Source organism: Pseudophryne corroboree, chromosome 11, assembly GCF_028390025.1.
Source record: "Pseudophryne corroboree isolate aPseCor3 chromosome 11, aPseCor3.hap2, whole genome shotgun sequence".
Taxonomy (NCBI): domain Eukaryota; kingdom Metazoa; phylum Chordata; class Amphibia; order Anura; family Myobatrachidae; genus Pseudophryne; species Pseudophryne corroboree.
Window position 1 is genome coordinate 148977681 of NC_086454.1, and position 25821 is coordinate 149003501.

General features: G+C 46.5%; 1 protein-coding gene across 4 annotated transcripts in view; it reads right to left on the reverse strand.

Annotated features, from left to right (window-relative positions):
* The window catches only part of TRPT1 (tRNA phosphotransferase 1), a 137621-nt gene extending 114502 nt beyond the window's left edge, over positions 1–23119 (reverse strand). For 2 of the 4 annotated variants that reach the window (XR_010189427.1, XR_010189425.1), the window contains exons 1-2: positions 23004–23119; positions 2470–2523 (exon numbers count right to left, since the gene is read on the reverse strand). Coding sequence is in view for 1 of the 4 variants with exons in the window: in XM_063944943.1 (XP_063801013.1) it covers positions 2470–2511 (42 nt within the window). In the remaining 3 variants the exon portion in view is untranslated. The remainder of the gene's footprint in view (positions 1–2469; positions 2524–23003) is intronic. The other 2 variants (XR_010189426.1, XM_063944943.1) reach the window with 2 other exon arrangements.
* Between the last annotated feature and the right edge of the window lie 2702 nt (positions 23120–25821).

The following is a 25821-nucleotide window of genomic DNA, read 5'->3' on the forward strand; positions in this document are numbered from 1 at the left end:
GGGGGCTGCCCAGCATGCAAAATTCCGCCCTGTGGCTGCGACCACAATCCGATTGCGATGCGATCGCTATCCGATTGTGGTCGCAACAATTGTGGATGACCCCTTGCAGCCGCAGCTAGGCTGCGTATGCAGGCGGTCTGCAATAATTTTTCCCCATCAGAGCAGCTGTGTGCGACGTCACACATCCGCCACGAAAACGATTCGGCCAACCACTCCCCTGCAACGTCGAAACGTTGCATCCCGATCGCACTATGAATGCTAGTGTAGGCGCTGTGCGGCTGTAGCGCATGCGCAGTTTCGAGGAAATCGCTCATTTGCAATTTTCTCAAAACTGCAATCCAACCTGAATTACCCCTACGTATTTAGCACTATTGTGGAGATCAACAACAATCTACATCTCTCCCCCTAATTACTGCATTATCACACAAAGTAATAATCACATTTAAACAGTTTGTGTGTCAGTGGACTTTAGTCCATCACTAGCCTTGTACCCTAAAGCTAGGTTTTATTTAGAAAGAAGCAGTGCAAACATCAGTGACCTAGAAACACATGAACATTATCTATACTGTGGTTTTTAGGTTTCAAAAATGGATTAACTTTTATTTTAGCAAAACAATCAGATTATAAGTATATCCTCCACTGTTATAACATACTAAAACCAAAAAAGTTAGCTGGAATTTGTAGTGCTCTTATTTTATTACGGACACATTAATTGGAAACAATAGTGTCATTTTCTAAAGAGCGATCAAATGATGGTTAAAAAAACTGGCAGTAATACAGATTTTGGGCCAATGAAATCAGAGTTGGCTGGTGGTGCAGGATCCCGGCCCAACCCGTACGTTTTTTTTAAATGGAAATCGTTTACATGGCATGGTTTTGCCTTGTACATGACGATTGCTGCTTTAAAAAATAAAGTCAGAGTTCGGTCGGGAACAGGGGCGTAAGTTTATAGTAGACGCCCGGAGGCGAAATAGATGCTGGTGCCCCCCCAACACAGCCACATATACACACACATGTACTGTATACAAAGACATATACAGTATATATATATATATATATATATATATATATATATACACACACACACACACACACACACACACATCACATATATACATATATACACACACACCCATCACATATATACATATACACACACACCCATCACATATATACATATACACACACAGCCACATAGATACTGTACAAATGCACACACACACACACATATACATATGCACACACACATATACATTTACACACACACAGCCATTGTCCCGACCCACAAGTTGTTAGTCCCCTCTTCTCACCAATTTCTTCCCACATTGCAGCAGCTCCTGCACAGTGGAAAAGAAGCAAGGGGAGTTAGACGGTTCCGCAGAAGTAGCCGGGCAGCCGCGGTGTCAGCGGGAGCCTGTGTGTCTAAGGGAGGGAGCCACGGTATCAGCGGGTGGAAGCCGGCCAGGTGCGGTGTCGGGGTGGGAGTCGGAGTGACTGCGGGAGGGAGCTGCAGTGTCAGCGGGTGGGAGCCGGCCAGGTGCGGTGTCGGGGCGGGAGCCGGAGTGACTGCGGGAAGGAGCCGCGGTGTCAGTGGGTGGGATCCGGCTAGGTGCGGTGTCGGGGCGGGATCCGGAGTGACTGCGGGAGGGAGCCGGTGTCATGGGACGAGAGCCAGGCAGCATGGGAGTCAGCAGGAGGGAGCCTGTCTGGGGGCGGGACTCGGGAGCTGGGTGTCGGTCGGGACAAGCGCCAGCCAACCTCACATCTCCTCGTACAGTGTAAGTTGCTGGTGCACAGTGATGGAAGTGCACCAGAGGCAATGGAGAAGGTGCCCCCTTCACTGCTGGAGCCCGGCGGCAACCGACTCCATTGCCTCCGGTACTTCCGCCACTGGCCGGGAACCCGCACCACCAGCCAACTTGGACTTCATTATATCTGGCCCATAATATAACCAAACAGACAGAGAGGGGATGCAAATCCCACCCCTAAATTTCCTTTCAGCACACTAAAAATTACCTGTGACCATACCTGAACCTATCTGGTAATAGAAATTCAGAGAATTAGTCACACATGTTTGCAAACACATGTTTAAGCTGCTGAGCCACAGCAGTCCTAACACTACATAATAGCAGTGCCCACATAGGGCCATGTTATTTGTCACAGTAGGCCTCATGATAAAGGCTATTACTAAAACACATCCAGACAGAGAGCTAACTTACCCAGGAGCCACCCCCAGGATCTCCCATTGGCACTACAAGGAACAGCATGCCTTCCAAATACTGCTCCCATTCAATGCCTCTCGCACACAATCAATTAATATAACCAATTAAAAGTAAATCGGACAAAAATTCAATGATTAAAAAATAAGAAAACAATAAAAAGAAAGCATTGCGTCGTGCCTCAGGCACCCGGCACACGCCACTGTCCGCTACAAGTAAAAGAACAGCATTTTACAAGGCATTTATTTACCTGGTTTCTTGCTCCTCTCTTCCTATGAGTGGATCCCTCCATACCTTTGAATGACTAGTAAACAGAATGGAAACAAACACTCCATTAGCTGTGCTGAACTGATGAACAACATTGATTACAGCTTAGAATGGGTATATCGCTGGACAGTTCCCATCAGGAATCCGTACATTGGCCCTCATTCCGAGTTGATCGCTAGCTGCTTTTGTTCGCAGCGCAGCGATCAGGTAATAAAACTGCAAATCTGCGCATGTGTATGGAGCGCACTGCGCACGCGCCTCGTACTTTCACAAAAGCCGATGCAGTTTTACACAAACTCTAGCGACGCTTTTCAGTCGCACTGCTGGCCGCAGAGTGATTGACAGGAAGTGGGTGTTTCTGGGTGGTAACTGACCGTTTTCGGGGAGTGTGTGAAAAAACGCAGGCGTGCCAGATAAAAACGCAGGAGTGGCTGGAAAAACGTAGGCGTGGCTGGCCGAACACGGGGCGTGTTTGTGACGTCAAAACAGGAACTAAATAGTCTGAAGTCATCGCAAGGTAGGAGTAGGTCTGCAGCTACTCTGAAACTGCACAATTTTTTTTGTAGCAGCGCTGCGATCCTTTCGTTTGCACTTCTGCTAAGCTAAGATACACTCCCAGAGGGCGGCGGCTTAGCGTTTGCACTGCTGCTAAAAGCAGCTAGTGAGCGATCAACTCGGAATGAGGGCCATAGTGGGGTAATTCTGAGCTGATCGCTCGCTAGCAGTTTTTAGCAGCCGCGCAAACGCTATGCCGCCGCCCACTGGGGAGTGTATTTTAGCTTAGCAGAAGTGAGAACGCTTGTGCAGCCGACCTCTGCAAAAACAGTTTGTGCAGTTTCTGAGTAGCTCTGAACCTACTCAGCGCTTGCGATCACTTCAGCCTATTTGTGTCCGGATTTGACGTCATACACCCGCCCTGCGAACGCCCAGCCACGCCTGCGTTTTTTCAGACACGCCTGCGTTTTTGCTAACACTCCCTGAAAACGGTCAGTTGACACCCAGAAACGCCCCCTTTCTGTCAATCTTCTTGCGGCCATCAGTGCAAAGAAAAACTTAGCTAGAACCTGTGCACAACCACAACGGGCTTTGTACCCGTACGACGCACGTGCGCATTGTGGCCCATACGCATGCGCATAAATGCCGTTTTTTCACCTGAAAGCTGCGCTGCAAAAATCGGCAGGGAGCGATCAACTCGGAATGACCCCCATAGTAAAGCTGGCCATACCAGTGCCGTAACTAGGTGTGTGCGGAAGGGGCACATAGCGCTGCAGGGTAGGGGGCGCTGTTGGTGGCACTTGACAATTATCTGTTTTAATTACTTTCACTTGCAGATTCCCCCCTTTTTGAAGCCCAGCATCTCCTGACCACTGCTGTCTCCTACTCTGACCCCTTCTGTCACTTATACCTATACAACATTCATGAACACAACTGAGATTTCTTTGTTATTCAGTTACACTGTCCTTTTATTACATTTCAAGATGCTGAAATACACGGGATTTGAAACTATTACTTGTGGCATTGCAGTCAGCCATCTATTCATTGAGCTATCTGCTCTTGCGTAGAAAGCTAGAGAATCCTAAGCTACAGAATTCTAACTATTTGAAGCTTACCTTGTACTTTGTGAAAAAATTATCAGCATTGTGGCTGAGCAGATCTATGTAGTGTGTGGCTGCAAGACATTTGATGTGTGGCTGCACACTACATAGATCTACTCAGTTGCAATACGGATTATATTTTTTACAAAGTACCAGCAACTTCATATAGTGTTCATAGTTTTTATGCAAACTCAAATAGCTTAATGAGTGGGGTGTTTGATTGGAATTCAACAGGTTATAGGTTTGAATCCTGGGGATGTGTGTTATTTAATAAAGGGTATTGTAATTGAATAACAACAAGCTCTTAAGTTCATGAATGTGGTACAAAGAAGATTTGTGTCCGAATCCGTTTTCTTGCAGTGGTCTATAAATGTGTGTATTATATATATATATATAATATATTATCATACATTATACTGTATATTATAAGATACATAAAATGTGGGAAGGGGCATCATAGCATGGGCTATCTCTAGGATCAATCTTGTCATGTCCCTTCCCCACAAGGCATGCACCTTATGTCCCTATTGGAAAAATGGGGTCGACAATTCTCTCTCTGGCACAGGGCACCAAAAAGTCTAGTTACGGCTCTGGGTCATACATAACATCACCATGCAGCTGACAGGGAGAGGGTGCAGGGGGTGGGGCCGGTGCCTCTACACATTCTGTCTCCATTTACAGCATGAAGTTGACTGAACGAGGGGCTGATGGATCAGACAGGATAAAAACCAAACAACCATCCAGAGCATTTTCAGGCTGTGAACAATCATTAAGGGCCATACACTAACGATAGTCATTAAAACCAGTTATAAAAGGTGGTTGGTATGCAAGATTATTATGCAGTGGATGGTCATCTTAAGAAAAGAGAAGTGATAAAGGCAGTTAACAGTTCATACTTGCCTACCTGACCCTCTCCATGAGGGAGAAAATGCTCTGTTCCTGGACTTTCCTGGTAATGTATGATTGCCATCAGCTGTGGTGGGCTAGTTAATTGATAAGAAAGGTGTTTCACCACAGCTGATGGCAATCATACATTACCAGGAAAGTCCAGGAACAGAGCATTTTCACCCTCATGGAGAGGGTCAGGTAGGCAAGTATGAACCTACTTTTTGCTCATAGTTACCTGTGGAGCAGTTTTCCTAAATCTCTCTCATAAGTTACTTGATACTCAGCTTTCTCCTACATGTGCCATGACCAGTGCAGTACACCTGGAACTGCAAACCCCATACATAAGTAGAAGAGGTCTCGCATTAAAAGAAACAACCTAAAAAATGCATAGTTGACAACTATCCATACATTCCAGGGACAGAGGAAGAAGTTAAAGTTTGATATCTGGAAATGGTGCTATTTTTCATTAAATGACAACTATACAAAATCTTTATAATCCTGCGGCTTCATGACTGGCTCGTGGCCACTGCCAAAAACCAAAGTTTCGATCATGGCGGTAATGCCTCAGCACAAAGCCCACAGAAATCTTCTGCCCCTTCATGGTAATGCAGCTTTAGGCAGCACATTTTGTACCTTTGTACACTGAGATAACGTGAAACTAACAGTTATTACTCAAAAAAGTCCAATAACGTTTTACCTTGGTGGAATCACTTATGGCTGCCACTGCACAAAAAGTTTCTCTTAGCTTGAAATGTAATAAATACAGTGCATCTGGAAAGTATTCAGTGATTCACTTTTTTTTTCTTCTAAATATGTTTGTTTATTAAGAAAGGTCACACACACATGGCATATAGATGGTAATAAAAAAAATTGTAGGAAATTGCAACACATCCCTGTTTCAATACAATTCACAACAGACAATAATAATACAAAGAACATGTACATAAGTATTCACAGCCTTTGCTCAATACTTTGTTGATGCACCTTTGGCAGCAATTAAAGTCTTTTTGAATATGATGCCACAAGCTTGGCACACCTATCTTTGGGCAGTTTCGCCCATTCCTCTTTGCAGCACCTCTCAAGCTCCATCAGGTTGGATGGGAAGTGTCAGTGCATAGCCATTTTCAGATCTCTTCAGAGATGTTCAATCGGATTCAAGTCTGGGCCACTCAAGAACATTCACAGAGTTGTCCTGAAGCCACTCCTTTGATATCTTGGCTGTGTGCTGAAAGAAGAACTGTTGCCCCAGTCTAAGATCAAAAGCGTTATAGAGCAGGTTTTCATTCAGGATGTCTTTGTACATTGCTGCATTCATCTTTCCCTCTATCCTGACTAGTCTCCCAGTTCCTGCCACTGAAAAACATCCCCACAGCATGATGCTGACACCACTATGCTTCACTGTGGTACTGGCCTGGTGATGAGCGGTGCCTGGTTTCCTCCAAACATGACGCCTGGCATTCATGCCAGAGTTCAATCTTTGTCTTATCAGACCAGAGTATTTTGTTTCTCATGGTCTGAGAATCCTTCAGGTGCATTACGGCAAACTCCAGGCGGGCTGCCACTCTACCATACAGGCCTGATTGGTGGATTGCTGCGGAGATGGTTGTCCTTCTGGAAGGTTCTCCTCTCTCTGATAGAGAGACCATCGGGTTCTTGGTCACCTCTCTGACGAGGGCCCTTCTCCCCCGATTGCTCAGTTTAGATGGCCGGCCGGCTCTAGGAAGAGTCCTGGTGGTTCCGAACTTCTTCCATTTACGGATGATGGAGGCCACTGTGCTCATTGGACCTTCAAAGCAGCAGATATTTTTCTGTACCCTTCCCAGATTTGTGCCTCGAGACAATCCTGTCTCAGAGGTCTACAGACAATTTCTTTTATTTCATGCTTGATTTGTGTTCAGACATGCACTGTCAAATGTGGGACCTTATATAGACAGGTGTCTGCCTTTCCAAATCATGTCCAATCAACTGAATTTACCACAGGAGGACTTCAATTAAGCTGTAGGACCATAAAGGATAATCAGTGGAAAGAGGATGCACCTGAGATCAATTTTGAGCTTCATGGCAAAGGCTGTGAATACTTATGTACATGTAATTTCCTCGTTTTTTATTTTTAATAAATTTGCAAAAATCTCAAAAAAACATATATCACATTGTCATTAAGGAGAATTGTGTGTAGAATTTTGAGGGGAAAAATTTATTTATTCCATTTTGGAATATGGCTGTAACATAACAAAATGTGGAAAAAGTGAAGCGCTGTGAATACTTTCCAGGTGCACTGTATTATATTTGTCCCCTTTATTTTAATATTAGCATAATTTATTATTAACATTTAATGCTCCCCCATATTTTCCATAATGTAGTGGCTAATACTTAGCTTTCTTGATCCAACATAGTCCAATGAGTAAAATAAATCTAAACTAAGAACAAACACAGCAGGCCGCTCCATAGAGCTTCCCAACGCAAACGAGCAAGACACTGTTTCCCAACCTCAGTCCTCAAGACACGCTAATAGGCCCTACACACTGGCTGATATTCCTCAAAGATATGAACGATCTCGTTTATTATTGAACGAGATACCATCCATATCTTTGAGTGTGGAGTCACCAGCGATGAACGATGCGCGGCCCCGCGCTCGTTCATCGCTGGTGCCCCGTCGGCTGTGCATGCAGGCCAATATGGAAGATCGGCCAATGTGTAGGGCCCTTAACAGTCCAAGTTTTAAGGATAGCCACATTTGAACACAAGTGACTTAATTAGAACCTCATGTATGTTTATTTAAAGTATCTGTGCTCAAGCATGGATATCCTTAAAACCTAAACTGTTAAGTGTGCCTTAAGGACCGAGGCTGGGAACCATCTGATTAAGGCATTAGAAAGCCCAACTATTTTATAGACAAGCAGTCATTCAAGAACAGTCTCGTCGTATAAAGGACTCTCCAAAATGTAACTAATTTGTGCCAGAATCTCCAGTGAGACGTCAGCTACAGTTGAATAAAGCTAATCAGTACTTACCTGCCTGCCCCTGATAGCCAGCCCTCACGGACTCTTATCACCCGCCTGCTGTTCTCCTTCCTGGGCTGATGTGTGCCATGGAGGAGCTCGGAGCTGGCAAACGTGAGCGGCTTCTAGTTGGGTGAAACTCTTCATGAGCTGGGTCCTCACCTACATGGTCACCCCAAAACTAAGTCCGCCACTTAGACACCCCAAGTAACACTAAGGCTGGTTCACATTACAGTATTTTTGAATGGTGCTTTTAAAATTATAGACCATTTTATTTATATAGTAAAAAAAATCATAAGGACTATTGGTATTTGTGGTTTGTACATCTACTGCATTCAGGCCAAAATGCCAGGAAATCATGATAACTTCCAGCATAGGGGTATATGCAATTGCGGTCGAATTCCCGAAAATGTCGAAAAACGGGACTTTTTCGCCAAAAAAAATAATTTGACAATGCAATACAGTACTTTTCGTCCAAAAAACGGGCTTTTAAAATTCGACTTTTTGAAATTCGACATTTGACAAATTCGACATTTCTGCAATGGTACAAATGCGGCTTTTCGATAAAAGTATATTCAATTGAAGAATGTAAATTCGACAACAGTGCTTTTCGTCAGTAAATTCGTAATTTTCAATCCGCCTCACTTTGCTGGCGGAATGTAATAAAAAAATGTAAAAACATGTTTTTTTGTGTGTTTTTTTTATTGCTAATAGCATATCTAATTATATTAGAAGGGATTAGGTACTTGGTTTGGCTCTTTAGGAGGCACAAGTATTATTTATATATTTTTAAAAATATATATTTTTTTAATTATTAATGGAATGGGTTAAAAAAAAAAAAAAATGCGTGGGGTCCCCCCTCCTAAGCATAACCAGCCTCGGGCTCTTCGAGCCGGTCCTGGTTGTAAAAATACGGGGGGGGGGGAAATAACAGGGGATCCCCCGTATTTTAACAACCAGCACCGGGCTCTGCGCCTGGTCCTTGTGCAAAAAATACGGGGGACAAAAAGAGTAGGGGTCCCCCGTATTTTTTGTACCAGCACCGGGCTCCAATAGCTGGACAGATAATGTCACAGCCGGGGGACACTATTATACCGCTCCCTGTGGCCGTGGCATTAAATACCCAATTAGTCACCCCTGGCCGGGATACCCTGGAGGAGTGGGGACCCCTTCAATCAAGGGGTCCCCCCCCCAGCTACCCAAGGGCCAGGGGTGAAGCCTGAGGCTGTCCCCCCCATCCAAGGGCTGCGGACGGGGGGCTGATAGCCATGTGTAAAAATGAAAGAATATTGGTTTTTGCAGAAGAACTACAAGTCCCAGCAAGCCCCCCCCCCCCCCGCAAGCTGGTACTTGGAGAACCACAAGTACCAGCATGCGGGGGGGGGGGGCGCTGGTACCTGTAGTTCTTTTGCAAAAAAAATACCCAAATAAAAACAGGACACACACACCTTGAAAGTAAGACTTTCTTACATACATGCCGACACATACATACTTACCTATGTTGACACGCCGACTTTGGCCACGTCTCCGTCTGTCGACGTCCGGGGTACCTGAAAATAAAATTATATACTCACCTGATCCAGTGTCCGGTTCTTTTATTGTAATCCTCGTACTTGGCAAAAAAAAAAACAACGCATAGCCGATCCAGACGGACTAAAAGGGGTCCCATGTTTACACATGGGACCCCTTTCCCCGAATGCTGAGACCCCCTGTGACTCCTGTCACAGAAGGTCCCTTCAGGCAATCAGGTAGCACCACGTGCCAGTATTACCTCCCTACAACGCCTGGGCATGCTCCTGATGAGGTGGCGGATGGTCTCCTGAGGGATCTCCTCCCAGACCTGGACTAAAGCATCCGCCAACTCCTTGACAGTCTGTGGTGCAACGTGGCATTGGTGGATGGAGCGAGACATGATGTCCCAGATGTGCTCAATTGGATTCAGGTCTGGGGAACGGGCGGGCCAGTCCATAGCATCAATGCCTTCGTCTTGCTGGAACTGCTGACACACTCCAGCCACATGAGGTTTAGCATTGTCTTGCATTAGGAGGAACCCAGGGCCAACCGCACCAGCATATGGTCTCACAAGGGGTCTGAGGATCTCATCTCGGTACCTAATGGCAGTCAGGCTACCTCTGGCGAGCACATGGAGGGCTGTGCGGCCCCCCAAAGAAATGCCACCCCACACCATTACTGACCCACTGCCAAACCGGTCATGCTGGAGGATGTTGCAGGCAGCAGAACGTTCTCCTTGGCGTCTCCAGACTCTGTCACATCTGTCACATGTGCTCAGTGAGAACCTGCTTTCATCTGTGAAGAGCACAGAGCGCCAGTGGCGAATTTTCCAATCTTGGTGTTCTCTGGCAAATGCCAAACGTCCTGCACAGTGTTGGGCTGTAAGCACAACCCCCACCTGTGGACGTCGGGCCCTCATACCACCTTTATGGAGTCTGTTTCTGATCGTTTGAGTAGACACATGCACATTTGTGGCTTGCTGGAGGTCATTTTGCAGGGCTCTGGCAGTGCTCCTCCTGTTCCTCCTTGCATAAAGGCGGAGGTAGCGGTCCTGCTGCTGGGTTGCTGCCCTCCTATGGCCTCCTCCACATCTCCTGATGTACTGGCCTGTCTCCTGGTAGCGCCTCCATGCTCTGGACACTACGCCGACAGACACAGCAAACCTTCTTGCCACAGCTCGCATTGATGTGCCATCCTGGATGAGCTGCACTACCTGAGCGACTTGTGTGGGTTGTAGACTCCGTCTCATGCTACCACTAGAGTGAGCCAGCTTTCAAAAGTGACCAAAACATCAGCCAGAAAGCATAGGAGCTGAGAAGTGGTCTGTGGTCACCACCTGCAGAACAACTCCTTTATTGGGGGTGTCTTGCTAATTGCCTATAATTTCCACCTGTTGTCTATTCCATTTGCACAACAGCATGTGAAATTGATTGTCAATCAGTGTTGCTTCCTAAGTGGTGTGATTGACTTGGAGTTACATTGTGTTGTTTAAGTGTTCCCTTTATTTTTTTGAGCAGTGTAGTTGACCAACTAGTTGGGCAAATAAAACATGTTTACATTTTCCAACTAGTTGGGGCAACCCATTATTTGGCATTTGAGAGAAAACAAAAGATTATGGTTTGCTCCCACACACTGCCCGATCTTTGTTACAATCAGGCAACTAGTTTATGGCCACCTTAAGGGTCCATACTTTTTACTTTGTGATTTCCAATGAGATGAAAATAGGCCCTTGCTTGTAGGTCAGTGCGGAGCATTTGGGCATTTTCATTAAGTGAAGCTGGAGTATAATTGCTTATAGTTCCTGTGATTTTTGGGTCTATATTGTCTGCCATCATTCACTCCCTCTATACTCCGTCTCCAGACCTGTACGCTGTGAAGGGTTCATTATGATTTACAGACGGTCGGGATGCCGGACGTTTGTATACCAACAACAGCATCCCAACCGTCAGTATGCCGGCAGCAGGGCGAGTGCAAAGAGTCCCCTTGTGGGCTCGGTGGCTCGCCAGAGGTTTTATTCCCACTCTATGGGTGTCGTGGACACCCACGAGTGTGAATTGCCCCTGTGACCCAGGATTCCGGCTGTCGTTATTGTCAGCAGTGGGGGTTCCAGCGTCGGTACCCTGACCACCGGGAACCTGACTGCCGACAAAATAACTGCATCCCGTTGTGATTAATGGTTCTGCCCTGTGTAATTTGAATAGATATGGGAAATTTAATACATCACGGTAAATGCTACATACTGCATATTGGTCCAGCCAGATTTAAAGGGCGATCACTGCTTAGTTTTCTAAAAGGACAGTTATCCTGCATTAATCTGGAATGATCATCTTTCTGTTTCTTTCATCTCACAGGTATATGTGCATTTCCGTTCAGATCCTGCAAACCACCAAAACATATAACCTAGCAGTTCTGCTAAACTCAGTAATATAGAAGGTGTATAATAGGAAAAGCTGTCCAAATGTTTTTTGGAAAAGCACCATATTTGGGGCAATTTCCAATGTGAAGAAAGATGGCATAGTAAGATAGCTTGTGTATAAATGGTCATTCCTTTCAGCAGACAAGTACGCACTATGATGTCTGGATCCTTTGTCTGTGGAAAAAGTCCACCACTCGTCACCTGATAAGTGGTGACAAAACCATCACCGCACACTAACTTTGGAGACGTGTCCACTCTTAAGATCTGCACCGTGGCCCTTTTCATGATTACGGCAAAGGACCTAACCGCTGGAAGTGGCTGCGCCAGTTAACCATTGTGCTTTGAGCATCTCTCTTCCGAGGACTGGCAGCTACTAAGCGGCAGGCCGGGGTCACGCATCACAAATATACTGTGTATATATACACATAAACACACACAACCCCCCACCCAAATATACACCCCTCATGTATATACACATACCCCCCCTGTATATACACTCATAGTAACCTACCACTTGTATATATACTCATACTCCCCAGTATACTGCGATTATGTAAATGCTTCCTTTATATACAGCTAGCTGGAGTACCAGGCATTGCCCGGGATTTTAAGGATGTTTGTTTCTAAAAATTCATTTATACAGGTTGAGTCTCCCTTATCCAAAATGCTTGGGACCAGAGGTATTTTGGATATGGGATTTTTCCGTATTTTGGAATAATTGCATACCATAATGAGATATCATGGTGATGAGACCTAAATCTAAGCACAGAATGCATTTATGTTTTATATATACCTTATACACACAGCCTGAAGGTCATTTTAGCCAATATTTTTTATAACTTTGTGCATTAAACAAAGTGTATATACATTCACACAATTCATTTATGTTTCATATACACCTTATACACACAGCCTGAAGGTCATTCAATACAATATTTTTAATAACTTTGTGTATTAAACAAAGTTTGTGTACATTGAGCCATCAAAAAACAAAGGTTTCACTATCTCACTCTCACTCAGAAAAGTCCGTATTTCGGAATATTCCGTATTTCGGATATTTGGATATGGGATACTCAACCTGTATTATGTACGTATATTTATTATAAGAAGTTTAAACTTTTCCTGACCTTATTACAATGAAATAAATGTTTTATACAGCTTATACCAGGCATGTCCAAACTGCGGCCCTCCAGCTGTTGTGAAACTACACATCCCAGCATGCCCTGACACAGTTTTGCTGTCAGAGAATGCAATAGCTGTGTCAGGGCAAGCTGGGATGTGTCGTTTCTCAACAGCTGGAGGTCCGCAGTTTGGACATGCCTGGCATATACTATATACTATCTATAGTTTAAATTATTAACATTGTATTCCATACACTATCCAGTGTATAAAAAGTACAGAAAAAGACTGCGTACATATAGCTCCAGGGTTGGTGCTAGGTTCTTCTGCTGCTCCCCCAGACCCCCGGGGCTTGCTCCAATGCTCCGCAGAGCAGGATATTGTGGCTTGCATTTAGAAACCCCCCTCTACAAATCCTGTGTTTGCGCCTGTGGTCAGTGTCAAATGTGCTATAACCAGCGCTATCTGACACCAGCATTGAATCTCGGGATGTATGAAAGCTGATAACGTTGAGAAAACTACATTATCTGTAAACCTCTAACAATTTTCCCATTGTTATACTATTGTATGGTAATGGAAGTTAATTCAATGATATTAAAAAATTATCAGCGTATTTTTGTGGCTTATCTTTTTTTTTTTCCCCATATATTGGCAGAATTACTAGACGGTGTGATAACCTGCAGCGCCTTCTGTTGGGCTCTGGATGTGCACGAGGTCTCATGATGTATGCAAAATCTCACGCATGCGCAGTGGTGCCAGGCAGGAGTGTCTTGCACGGATCACCAGGGGGACACACACTTATCTCTTCTAAAATCCAGTGGTCGAGATGTTAATCCCCAAAACTCCCCCACCCGGCAATCCCTGCAAGTCCTGCAGCGCATCTGCCTCTTGCTGATGTCCCATGCTGATGTCCCATGTCACATGTGAGGTCATATTCAGCAAGGTCAACTCATGCGTGAGGATACCAGTGCTGGTATTTGGACTAGTACCACTAGACTCCTTACACTTAATGGCGTCCTCAATGCTGAAAAATACAGGCAGGTATTTATCCATCATGCAATACCATCAGGGAGGCATCTGATTGGCTCCAAATGTATTCTGCAGCAGGACAACGACCCCAAACATACAGCCAATGTCATTAAGAACTAAGTTCAGCGTAAAGAAGAACAAGTCCAGTCCTGGAAGTGATGATATATGGCCACCACAGAGCCCTGATTTTCTTCCCACTTCTATTTTTAAAAGCATACAAACGGTGCGATGTATTCTTGCGATTTTGACTATATATGTTATCCTACGTATGTTTCGTGCCTCAGCCCATCATCAGGAACAAATCGTTTGTCCATGTTGACCGGCTGAGGCCCAAAGCATATGTAGGATAACGCTGCGTTAAACAGCCTTTGTTCACTGCTATGATCAGTCTCCTGAGCGCCGTCTGCTGAACTGAACTATGGGCCGAATTCAGCATGGATTGTAGATTTGCGTTTTTTCGCACATCTACGATCCATTACACTGACATGCGGGGGGACGCCCAGCACAGGAAACTGTGCATTGCGGCGATGCTTTTGCATGTTTAGGGTAGCCCACCGCCTACGCAGCCTAGTTGTGAAGGCATGTGGCTACACACCATGTTTTGGGTCACAGTGGCTGCGTGTGATGTCACACAGCCGCCGCGGCCTGCCCCGCAAATGGTCTGGATATGCCTGCTTTGTCTGGACCATGCCCCATAACGCCGAGTCGACACCCACTCCCGCCCCACGAACACCGTCGCATCTCAGAGTGTGTGCACGCACAGTGCGGCTGCTGTGCGTGCGCACACTTCAAAAAGCCCCAGCATGCAAACGCTGCTGCAGCAGCGTTCCCTGCTGAATATGGCCCTATAAGAATCTTCCTCATAAAGTGTTACACCATTCTCTGATTGCTTTATATAAGATAATCCTTTAAAAGCACACCTCCCAACTGTCACGATTTTCGCGGGACAGTCCCGCTATTTTGGGACTGTGCCACCCGCGGGGGGAGGGGCGGCAGTTGGGAGGCTCCCGTCACTGCTGTGCTGCTTACCAGAGCAGCGGAGAATAGACGCTGTACGCATGTGCACAGCGTCTGTTCAGTGGAGACATGGGGACTGGGGGCATACCAGCAGCTCACAGAGCGCTGGGCATGCCCCCTCACTGACAACGGGGCGTGGCTGTCGATTGCGGCACTGCCGCAAAGCCACGTCTCCTTTTTCATAGGCCACGCCTCCTTTTCGGATGCACGTACAGAAGTCCCTCTTCATTAACTGGAAATGTTGGGAGGTATGCTTTAAGGGATTTCTTAATGTTTTTCTATTACCTGAACAGCAAAGACTTGGGGGCATATATAACACTCCTTTCAGACCACATAGCCGAGTTGCACCTGGATTTTGTACACAGGTCCTTCCCAGGTGTGACCCGGCTGAGACCCATTTCAGACAGGCTGCCGTACCTGGCTTATTGCAGGGTTGGTGACGTCACCACCGATGTGTGCTGAGGCAGTGCCTGGAGATGAGATGATCTCCATGCATTACCTCTTCCTATGCAGTGAATGGGTTCCCGGCACGCATCGACCCGGCTTATCCGTTCACATGGCCCCTCGAGTCAGGTTGAACCCATGTTCAGCCCTACTTGCTACCCGGGTTGAAATAGCGGGTCGCTCGAACTGGGTTATTTCAACTGGCCCCTTTCAGACTGAGCCACTACCCGGGTTGCTGCACGTTAATGTGCAATAACCCGGGTTATTGCTGGCAGTCTGAAAGGGGTATAATAGGGTCCGAGCATATGTAATAGGGGCCGGGTTTACCGGAGGTGCGGGAAGCCGACCGATTTAAGTGACTGTTTGCGAACTAAATAGACACCATAGATTGCTAATAAAACATCTTACATGCATTCTACCTGATATCAGTCAATGTGGGGAAAAAAAAGTGTTTTTATAGCCTAAGAGAAATGGGGGAATATAGGGCTAAAATAAATGAAAAAGATGGCCATTTTCTCAGAATTATGGGGTTTTTTTTTTGTGTCTCCTGATTCAGAAGGGACACATATACCCAGTTGCCGCCATCAAGGGGGGACTGCTGGGATTTCAGTACCGGGCAGAAGGGGTGCCCACGACAGTAAGTGCTCTGCAGTTCCCATTCCTTAAGTCACAGCACAAGCAGGAATGATGTATACATGGGGATCTGAGGACTCTCACTGTGACAGAGCAGCAGCAGCTGGCACCGGGCTAGTTTATACAGTTATCACTGAGTAATGCCGCTCTGGCTGCTTCTCTGTGAAACTTCGATCGAGAGAGAGAGAGAGAGAGAGAGAGAGAGAGAGAGAGAGAGAGAGAGAGAGAGAGAGAGAGAGAGAGAGAGAGAGAGAGAGAGACGGTTCCGCAGGAGCCTTCGGCACATTAAGACTTTTCAACTAGTGTGAACTGGCTCCTCCCTCTATGCCTCTCCTCCAGACCTCAGTATAGGAACTGTGCCCGAGGAGACGGACAACTTTGAGAGAAGGATTTACATTAACTAGGGCGAGATTCACACCAGCCCACACTCTACAGACATGCCTCCTAACATGGCCATAACATAACCCATGCTAACGTGCATGTACAACAATACACAGACAACCTCTGTAAAAAACAAACACAACACTTGTGTAAGAACTGTTATCAAAATTCTGCAGGAAAATTGAGCACTGGGCGGGCGTCCAGCATCCTCTACGGACTAGGAGAAAAGGATTTACCGGTAGGTATCATTATCCTGTTTTCTCTTACATCCTAGAGGATGCTGGGGTCAATTTTAGTACCATGGGGATGTACCAAAGCTCCCAGTACGGGCGGGAAGGTGCTAATGTTCCTGCAACACTGACTGACCAAACTGAAGGTCGTCAGCCACAAAGGTGTCAAACTTGTAGAACTTAGCAAACGTGTTTGCACCTGACCAAGTAGCTGCTCGGCAAATCTGTAATGCCGGGACACCCCGGGCAGCCGCCCAGGATGAACCCACTTTCCTCGTGGAGTGGGCCTTTACCGAAGTCGGTATCGGCAATCCTGCCTTAGAATGAGCGTGCTGAATTGTACCCCGGATCCAGCGAGCAATAGTCTGCTTAGAAGCCGGACAGCGAGCAATAGTCTGCTTAGAAGCCGGACACCCAATTTTCTTGGGGTCATAAAGGACAAACAAGGCCTCTGTTTTCCGTAATCTAGCCGTTCTTGACACATAAATCTCCAGAGCCCTGACGACATCCAAAGACTTGGGAACGGCTGAGGTGTCAGAAGCCACTGGCACCACCACAGGTTGGTTAATATGGAATGAAGACACAACCTTAGGAAGAAAATGCTGACGCGTCCGCAGTTCAGCTCTATCTTCGTGAAAAATCAAATAAGGACTCTTATGAGAAAGAGCTCCTAATTCAGACACTCGTCTGCCTGATGCCAAGGCCAACAGCATGATCACTTTCCAAGTGAGAAACTTTAAACTCTACCTCCTGTAGGGGTTCAAAGCAATCCGATTTTAGGAACTGCAACACCACATTTAGATCCCATGGTGCCGCAGGCGGCACAAAAAGGAGGATGCATGTGCAAAACACCTTTAACGAATGTCTGAACCTTAGGAAGAGAAGCCAATTGTTTCTGGAAGAAAATGGACAAAGCTGAAATTTGGACCTTGATGGACTCTAGTCGCAAACCAGCATCCACCCCTGCCTGTAGAAAAAGGAGAAGCCGTCCCAATTTAAAATCCACCGCAGGAAATTTCCTGGATTCACACCAGGAGATATATTTTCTCCATATACGATGGTAAAGTTTGGACGTTACCCCTTTCTAGCCAGAATAAGGGTGGGGATGACTGCCTTAGGAATACCCTTATGAGCTAGGATCTGGCGTTCAACAGCCATGCCGTCAAAGGTAGCCGCGGTAAGTCTTGATAAACTAACAGGCCTTGCTGAAGTAGGTCCTCGCGAAGAGGAAGGGCCCAAGAGTCCTCCAAGAGCAACTCCTGAAGAACTGGATACCAAGCCCTCCTTGGCCAGTCTGGCGCAATGAGAATCGCCCGAACCTTCGTTATTCTGATCAGCTTGAGAACCCTTGGTATTAGAGGAAGTGGAGGGAAGAGATACACTGACCGGAACACCCGCTGGGTTACCAGAGCATCCACCGCCACTGCCTGTGGGTCTCTCGACCTGGAACAGCATGTTGGAAGTTTCTTGTTGAGACGAGAAGCCATCATGTCTACTTGAGGGACGCCCCAACGTCTTGACAGGTCTGCAAAGACATCTCGGTGCAAGCCCCATTCTCCTGGATGGAGATCTTGTCTGCTGAGGAAGTCTACTTCCCAGTTGTCCACTCCTGGAATGAAGATTGCTGACAGAGCTCTTGCATGTCTTTCTGCCCAGAGGAGTATCTTTGTTACCTCCGCCATCGCAGCTCTGCTTTTTGTTCCTCCTTGACGGTTGATGTGAGCCACTGCTGTCACACTGTCCGACTGGATCTGTATGGGTAGATCGTGGAGAAGATGCGTCGCTTGTTGAAGGCAGTTGTACACTGCTCTTAACTCCAGAATGTTTATATGAAGAAGCGTCTCCTGACTTGACCACCTTCCTTGGAAGCTTTCTCCTCTCGTGACTGCTCCCCAACCGCGGAGGCTTGCATCCGTGGTCACTAGGACCCAATCTTGAATCCCGAACCTGCGGCCCTCCAATAGGTGAGACGATTGCAGCCACCACAGGAGTGAAATCCTGGTTCTTGTTGACAGAATTATTTTCTGATGCATCTGAAGGTGTGATCCGGACCACTGGTCTAAGAGATCCCACTGGAAAATCCTGGCATAGAATCAGCCAAATTGTAGGGCCTCTTAGGCCGCTACCATCTTTCCCAGTAGGCGAATGCATTGGTGAACAGACACTCGTGCAGGTTTCAGAATTTGTTTTACCATTTCCTGGATTTGTAGAGCTTTCTCCATTGGAAGGAAAACTCTCTGCACCTCGGTGTCCAGTATCATTCCCAGAAATGATAGTCTCGTTGTTGGTTCTAACTGAGATTTTGGAAAATTCAGGATCCATCCGTGTTGTTGAAGCACCGACAGAGATAGAGTAATGTCTTGTACTAGCTTCTCCCTGGACCTCGCTTTTATGAGATCGTCCAGGTAAGGAATTATGTTGACTCCTTTCTTGCAAAGAAGTACCATCATCTCCGCCATCACCTTGGTGAATACCCTTGGGGCCGTGGAGAGACCGAAAGGTAACGTTTGGAATCGGTAATGACAGTTCTGTACCGCAAACCTCAGGTATGCCTGATGTGGAGGGTAGATGGGAACATGTAGATAAGCATCCTTGATGTCCACTGACACCATAAATTCCTTCTCCTCCAAGCTGGAGATCACCGCTCTCAGGGACTCCATCTTGAACTTGAACTGTTTTAGAAATAGATTTAGAGACTTCATGTTCAGAATTGGTCTGACCGAGCCGTCCGGCTTCGGGACCACAAAGAGGCTTGAATAAATACCTTTTTTCTGTTGTAATTCTGGGACCAAGGAACTTACCTTGTCTTGACACAATTTTTGTATTGCGTCCAATATCTTTGTTCTGTCTTGTACCGAAACTGGCAAGATTGATTTGAAAAATCGGCATGGGGAAGTTCTTGGAATTCCAACCTGTAACCCTGGGAAACAATTTGTAACACCCAAGGGTCCAGATCGGAACGACTGAAAATCAGTAAGCGAGACCCCACTCGACCGTCCTCCCGCAAGGGAGCCCCAGCGTCATGCTGAGGACTTTGCAGCAGCAACAGCTGCTGGTTTCTGTTCTTGTGAAGTAGCGGGCGTGGTAGGTTTTCTTCCCCTACCGCGACCTCTGCCTGCTAACAAGGGGTTGCATTTCGCCTTTTTGTACCTGTTGGGCCGAAAGGACTGCATGGTGTTAGAATGATACCCTTTCTTAGGGGGAACATACGCAGAAGGTAAAAATGCAGATTTTCCTGAAGTAGTTGTGGATATCAGGGCATCCAACTTGTCACCAAAAAGGGTCTCCCCATTATAAGGGAGCGTCTCGATATTCCTTTTTGATTCAGCATCAGCATTCCAGTGACAAACCCATAAAGCTCTACGCCCTGATACAGCCATGGCGGTGGCTCTTGAACTGAGCAAACCCACATCCTTCATAGCTTCGACAAAATATCCCGCCGCACCCTTGATGTGGCCAAGGGTGAGGAGAACTTCATCTCTATCCACCGTATCAATATTAACCATTAAGTTGTCTGCCCACTTCTCTACCGCATTACCCACCCATGCACTAGCAATGGCGGGCCTGAGAATGGTACCATTCGCAATAAATAAGGATTTAAAAATAGTTTCCAACTTACGGTCAGCCGGGTCCTTAAGAGACGCTGACCCAGGGGCAGACAGGGTTCTTTTCTTAGAACGTCTAGAGACTGAGGTGTCTACCACTGTAGGCCGTCTCCCACCTTTTCCTATCCTCCTCAGGGAAAGGATATGCAAGCCGTAAGCGTTTGGGAATAGTAAATTTCTTCTCAGGGTTAGACCAGGCTCCCTCAAAGAAATCATTCAGAGGTTTAGACGGAGGAAATGTTATTTCTTGTTTTTTATTTAGTCTAAAATAGTCCTTTTCCTCAGGTGTAGGTGTACTATCAGGAAACTCTAACACCTCTTTAATAGCAACAATCATACGTTGAATGCTTTTAGCCAACTTGGGGTCTACCTCCTTAAATCCCCTGTGTCATCCGTGTCGGAATCCGTGTCAGTGTCCCCCTTCATAATCTGTGCAAGGGACCATTTCTGGAAACCTGAGGGGACTTTTGTAGATGACCCTGAAGGATCATTAAACAGGGTATCCTCTACAGACTGTCTCCAATAAATAGTCTGCTGTTCAGGGTCAGAAAACGTTTGTACTAACATAGAAATATTACTCTGCAGTCTTTTCACCCACTCTGGCTCCTTCTGGGATGGAAGAGCCATTACAGTACCCACTTGTGCATCCATAATAGGTTCCTCCGGAGAGGACTCCCCCCCCCCCCCCTGTCAGACATGACACACACGTGTACAGTCACACACACACACAGCCCCCTTACACACAGGAGCTAACGGGGACAGACCCACAGTAAGGCCCAGTAGAGGAACCCAAGGGGATTTGCCAGCTCACACTCAGCGGTAAACACACTCACAACGCTGATTTATATTATTAATAACTATAAGCTCCTTCCCTGAACAGTGTACTTGTATTTCCAGAGAAGCGCAGCGTGGATCCTTTAAACAGCGTCTGCAGGGAGAAAATGGCGCTGAGTGAGTGAGCTGAACAGCTTGAGGAGAAGTTTCGCCCCCTTAAATGGCGCGTTTCCCCTAAGACAGGGGAATTATTTTACTGGCCTCACCTGTGTACAGTATTTAAGCCAGCAGAGAGGTAACATGTCACTCAGAGCGCGCGCCTCCCCCCCACGCGCGCGCTCTGCACCCGGTGAGAGACATGGCACGCTACGTCCCGCCGCACTGGTACCTTAATTTGACACCACGATGACCAGAGAACCGCTCTGCCGGACTCCGGTGAATACTCACCCGTCTTCTGTCTTCTGGCTCTGTTAGGGGGTGGCGGCAGTGCTGTGGGAGTGAACCGCGAGCCATGGGGGAGCTGTGTTCAGTTCCCTCAGGAGCTAATGGTGTCCTGTCAGCGGAGACTAGAACCATTAAACTAATTGAGAAGTTGGTTCTAATCTCCCCCCCTAAGTCCCACGAAGCAGGGAAGGTGTTGCCAGCAGCTTCCCTGTAAAACAAAAAACCTAACAAAGTATTTTCCAGCAAAGCTCTGTAGAGCTCCACTAGAGTGCGTCCAGTCTCCTGGGCACATTTTCTAAACTGAGGTCTGGAGGAGGGGCATATAAGGAGGAGCCAGTTCACACTAGTTGAAAAGTCTTAAGGTGCCGAGGGCTCCTGCGAAACAGTCTATACCCCATGGTACTAAAATGGACCCCAGCATCCTCTAGGACGTAAGAGAAATATATATATATATATATATATATATATATATATATATATAGAGAGAGAGATATAGAGATAGATAGATAGATAGATAGATAGATAGATAGATAGATAGATAGATAGATAGATAGATAGATAGATCGATCGATCGATCGATCTTCGGCAGACCAATGCCGGAATCCCGCTGACAAGCGCAGCGTGTCCCCTCGTACGCACGCTGCGCTCGCCACACTTCGGACCCAGTGGTGACCTTTGGCCCCCAGGGTCCATCCCACGTGCGCATGTGCTATATGCCAGCTGTTGCTGGGAAGCTGCAGCGCTATGGGGCAGGCTGGTATAGCGCAGAGGTAATGTAGCATACCCACCAACGTGACCCATTCCATTAGGTACAAAATGCTCTGTTCCTGGACTTCCCTCTTAATTTATTATTGCAATCACCTGTGAATAAACACCTTTCTTATCATTTAACTAGTTCAACACAGGTGATGGAAATTATAAATTAATAGGGAAGTCCAGTAACAGAGCATTTTGTACCCAATGGGATGGGTCATGTTGGAGGGTCTGATGTAGTGATCTCCCTCTTTGGCAAATATGTTTACAATACATATCCCTGATATTTGCCCCTGCTGCGCCATGATAATGGACGAAGTTGGAACTGCGGGCCAGTTTTATATATTTCCCCTATGTACTAAGCAGAGATAAGGGGGAAAAGACAGAGAAAATCCCTGAACATGTCGCTTCTTGATATGTACCCAAAGGGATTTCTGTCATCTGCCTGCTAGCAGCTATCAGCGCAGCCAGACACAAATGGCAACGCAAGTGACCCAGCTAGTACTAAGAAGAGATAGGACTGGGAGAGATGTATGAAGCAGGGAAAAGTGTGAAGAAGTGAGCCAGTAGAGAAGCTGCTTATGGCACACAATCAGCATTGAGGTAACATTTATCAAGTGCATTCTATAAAATTATAAGTAGCAGCTGATGGGTTACCATGGGTAAGATGTCACTTACCGCTAGGTGTCTTCTCCAACTTCACCACCTCTGCCTGGCTGCCAATAAATACTTGTATTTGCTTCTCATGTGAAGATGGAAGCAGGAAGTGAGTTCTGCCTCAATTGTCCGTTTCTAAATAAAGCTTTGAGTAGAAAAAAAAAAAATCCTTTAGTGCTGCAGCAGCTGAGCTGTAGAGCTGCAGATCCATAGTGTCATTACATCATGGGGGCAGCGAATGTGTAACAAATGTACTGAGCATATGACTGTAATAATTAGTTTGTTATATCATAACGATTTCCTTTTGAGAATATGTAACTGAGCAGCATGATATTTGAAAGCTGCAAACACTTGTGAATATTATATATAGAATAAGCTGTCTGCCCCATGTGTACAGTATGTACAGCGAGCAGTGAGAGTCACACTTGGGGCTAGGGTTGCCACCTCTCCCTGATTTCCTGGATTCTCCAGGATTTGTTGGCAACCCTCCAGGAAGCTTTTCCCTTCACCCGGATTCCTGGAGTCTCCAGGAATAAGAGGACCCTGGCTGGGAGCACCAGCAGTGCTCCTTGGCAGCCGAGGAACTCAGTGAACTACAGTGACTGTCTCGCGAGATGAGACTGTGTTCAGCCCAGACTGAGCCGAAGCTGCAGTGACGCTGCCATCGGCAGCTCTTCCTCAGTGTTTTCCTGGGCTGCGGTGGTGAAGTAACGCTGGCCCGGCTCATGTGAGAAAAGCAACGAGAGCTGACAGGCATGTCACACATATATGTATAATATAATGAGCATGCATGAAACATATAGAGGCTCAAGTTATATATAGATATATGTATATTTTTTAATCACTAACAGACCCCTTTTAGTAGTGCATTTGTTTGTTTGACCTGTTGAAGCTTGATATTGATTAGGTTGTGTGCAACACGTACACTTCCATGGTTCTTCCCTCTTTCGCACAATCTAGTTTTAAGGCACCCAATGCCTGTAATTTATCCAAGTGGCGACTATTATATTCCTATTTATATAGATACACTGTTTCATTTACATTGTACGTATAATATTTTATAAATATGGTACAATATATTATTTACATGAACATTGCTTGGTGCCGTGGGGGAAGGGGTGTTTGGGTTTGGCGGGGTGGATCTCCAGGAATCGATGATGCATGAGGTGGCAACCCTACTTGGGGCCCATTTATGAAACAATATTTGCCGCTATTTAACCGAAAACACCCGTCATCGGGGGTTAGTCGCAAATATTAATTATCCCTGGAATGTATGTAGAATGGCCCACAGCAGATATCTCCGATACCTACTACAATCCCTTCACTCCCGCTGGCAGACGCATTTCCCATAGGTTTCTATGGAGGACGTGATGCTGCCCAATTTACCAATACCTGGAATGCGAAACATTTCCGACATTGGCCCTGGAGCTACGGCGATCTGAAAATGTCGGTAGCCCATTGTAGCCTATGGGCTAATCACTGCAATTTCAGCTGTCAGAGGGTCTCCAGGAACCCTCCCCGGAAGAACACGCATGTGCAGAGCCCCCCAGCAGCTTCCAGAGCACATCGCAGGGACATGATCTTTCCCTGCAGGTGCTCATTAATACATCCCAGTGAAGTGATCGCATATTGCAATGTGATCCAGGGCGTTAATATCGTGCCTAGATCGCTTTGAATATGTGATCATTGATAAATGGGACCATAAGGCAAAATACTGCACAGATTTAAATTTGCAGCTGAAATTTTATAAACTCTGCGGGATGCAGGAAAATTCCCCCTTCCCTGAGATGTCAGCTGTATGGGACTTTGGGGGTAATTCCAAGTTGATCGCAGCAGGAAATTTTTTAGCAGTTGGGCAAAACCATGTGCACTGCAGGGGAGGCAGATTTAACATGTGCAGAGAGAGTTAGATTTGGGTGTGGTGTGTTCAATCTGCAGTCTAAATTGTAGTGATGTGCACCGGACATTTTTCTTTCGGGTTTTGTGTTTTGGTTTTGGATTCGGTTCTGCGGCCGTGTTTTGGATTTGGACGCGTTTTGGCAAAACCTCCCTGAAAATTTTTTGTCGGATTCGGGTGTGTTTTGGATTTGGGTGGTTTTTTTTACAAAAAACCCTCAAAAACAGCTTAAATCATAGAATTTGGGGGTCATTTTGATCCCATAGTATTATTAACCTCAATAACCATAATTTCAACTCATTTTCAGTCTATTCTGAACACCTCACACCTCACAATATTATTTTTAGTCCTAAAATTTGCACAGAGGTCGCTGGATGACTAAGCTAAGCGACCCAAGTGGCCGACACAAACACCTGGCCCATCTAGGAGTGGCACTGCAGTGTCAGACAGGATGGCACTTCAAAAAAATAGTCCCCAAACAGCACATGATGCAAAGAAAAAAAGAGGTGCACCAAGGTCGCTGGATGGCTAAGCTAAGCGACCCAAGTGGCCGACACAAACACCTGGCCCATCTAGGAGTGGCACTGCAGTGTCAGGCAAGATGGCACTTCAAAAAAATAGTCCCCAGGGGGGCGTGGTCTGGATGGTGAGGAGTGCAGACGTGCTTCTGCCTGGCTCCTCTACCCATCTTCATTAAAGTTGTCTTTTCAGGGTCAACACCCTCAGTGGACACCCTCCGGGGGCTCCCCTTCCCCCCTGTAACATACCTGTGCCCAGCAGAGTTCGCCGCGGAGCTGGGGAGCAGTTTGCTCTGTTCCTGCAGGTTGCGGCCTACGCACCTCCGGAAGCCGGGGCCTCGCGTACATTCTACACCCGCGTTTGGAGCTCCATAGCGGGGACGCGGCGCCGGGAAGCGGCGCGGACCCCCCCCCCCCCCCCCCG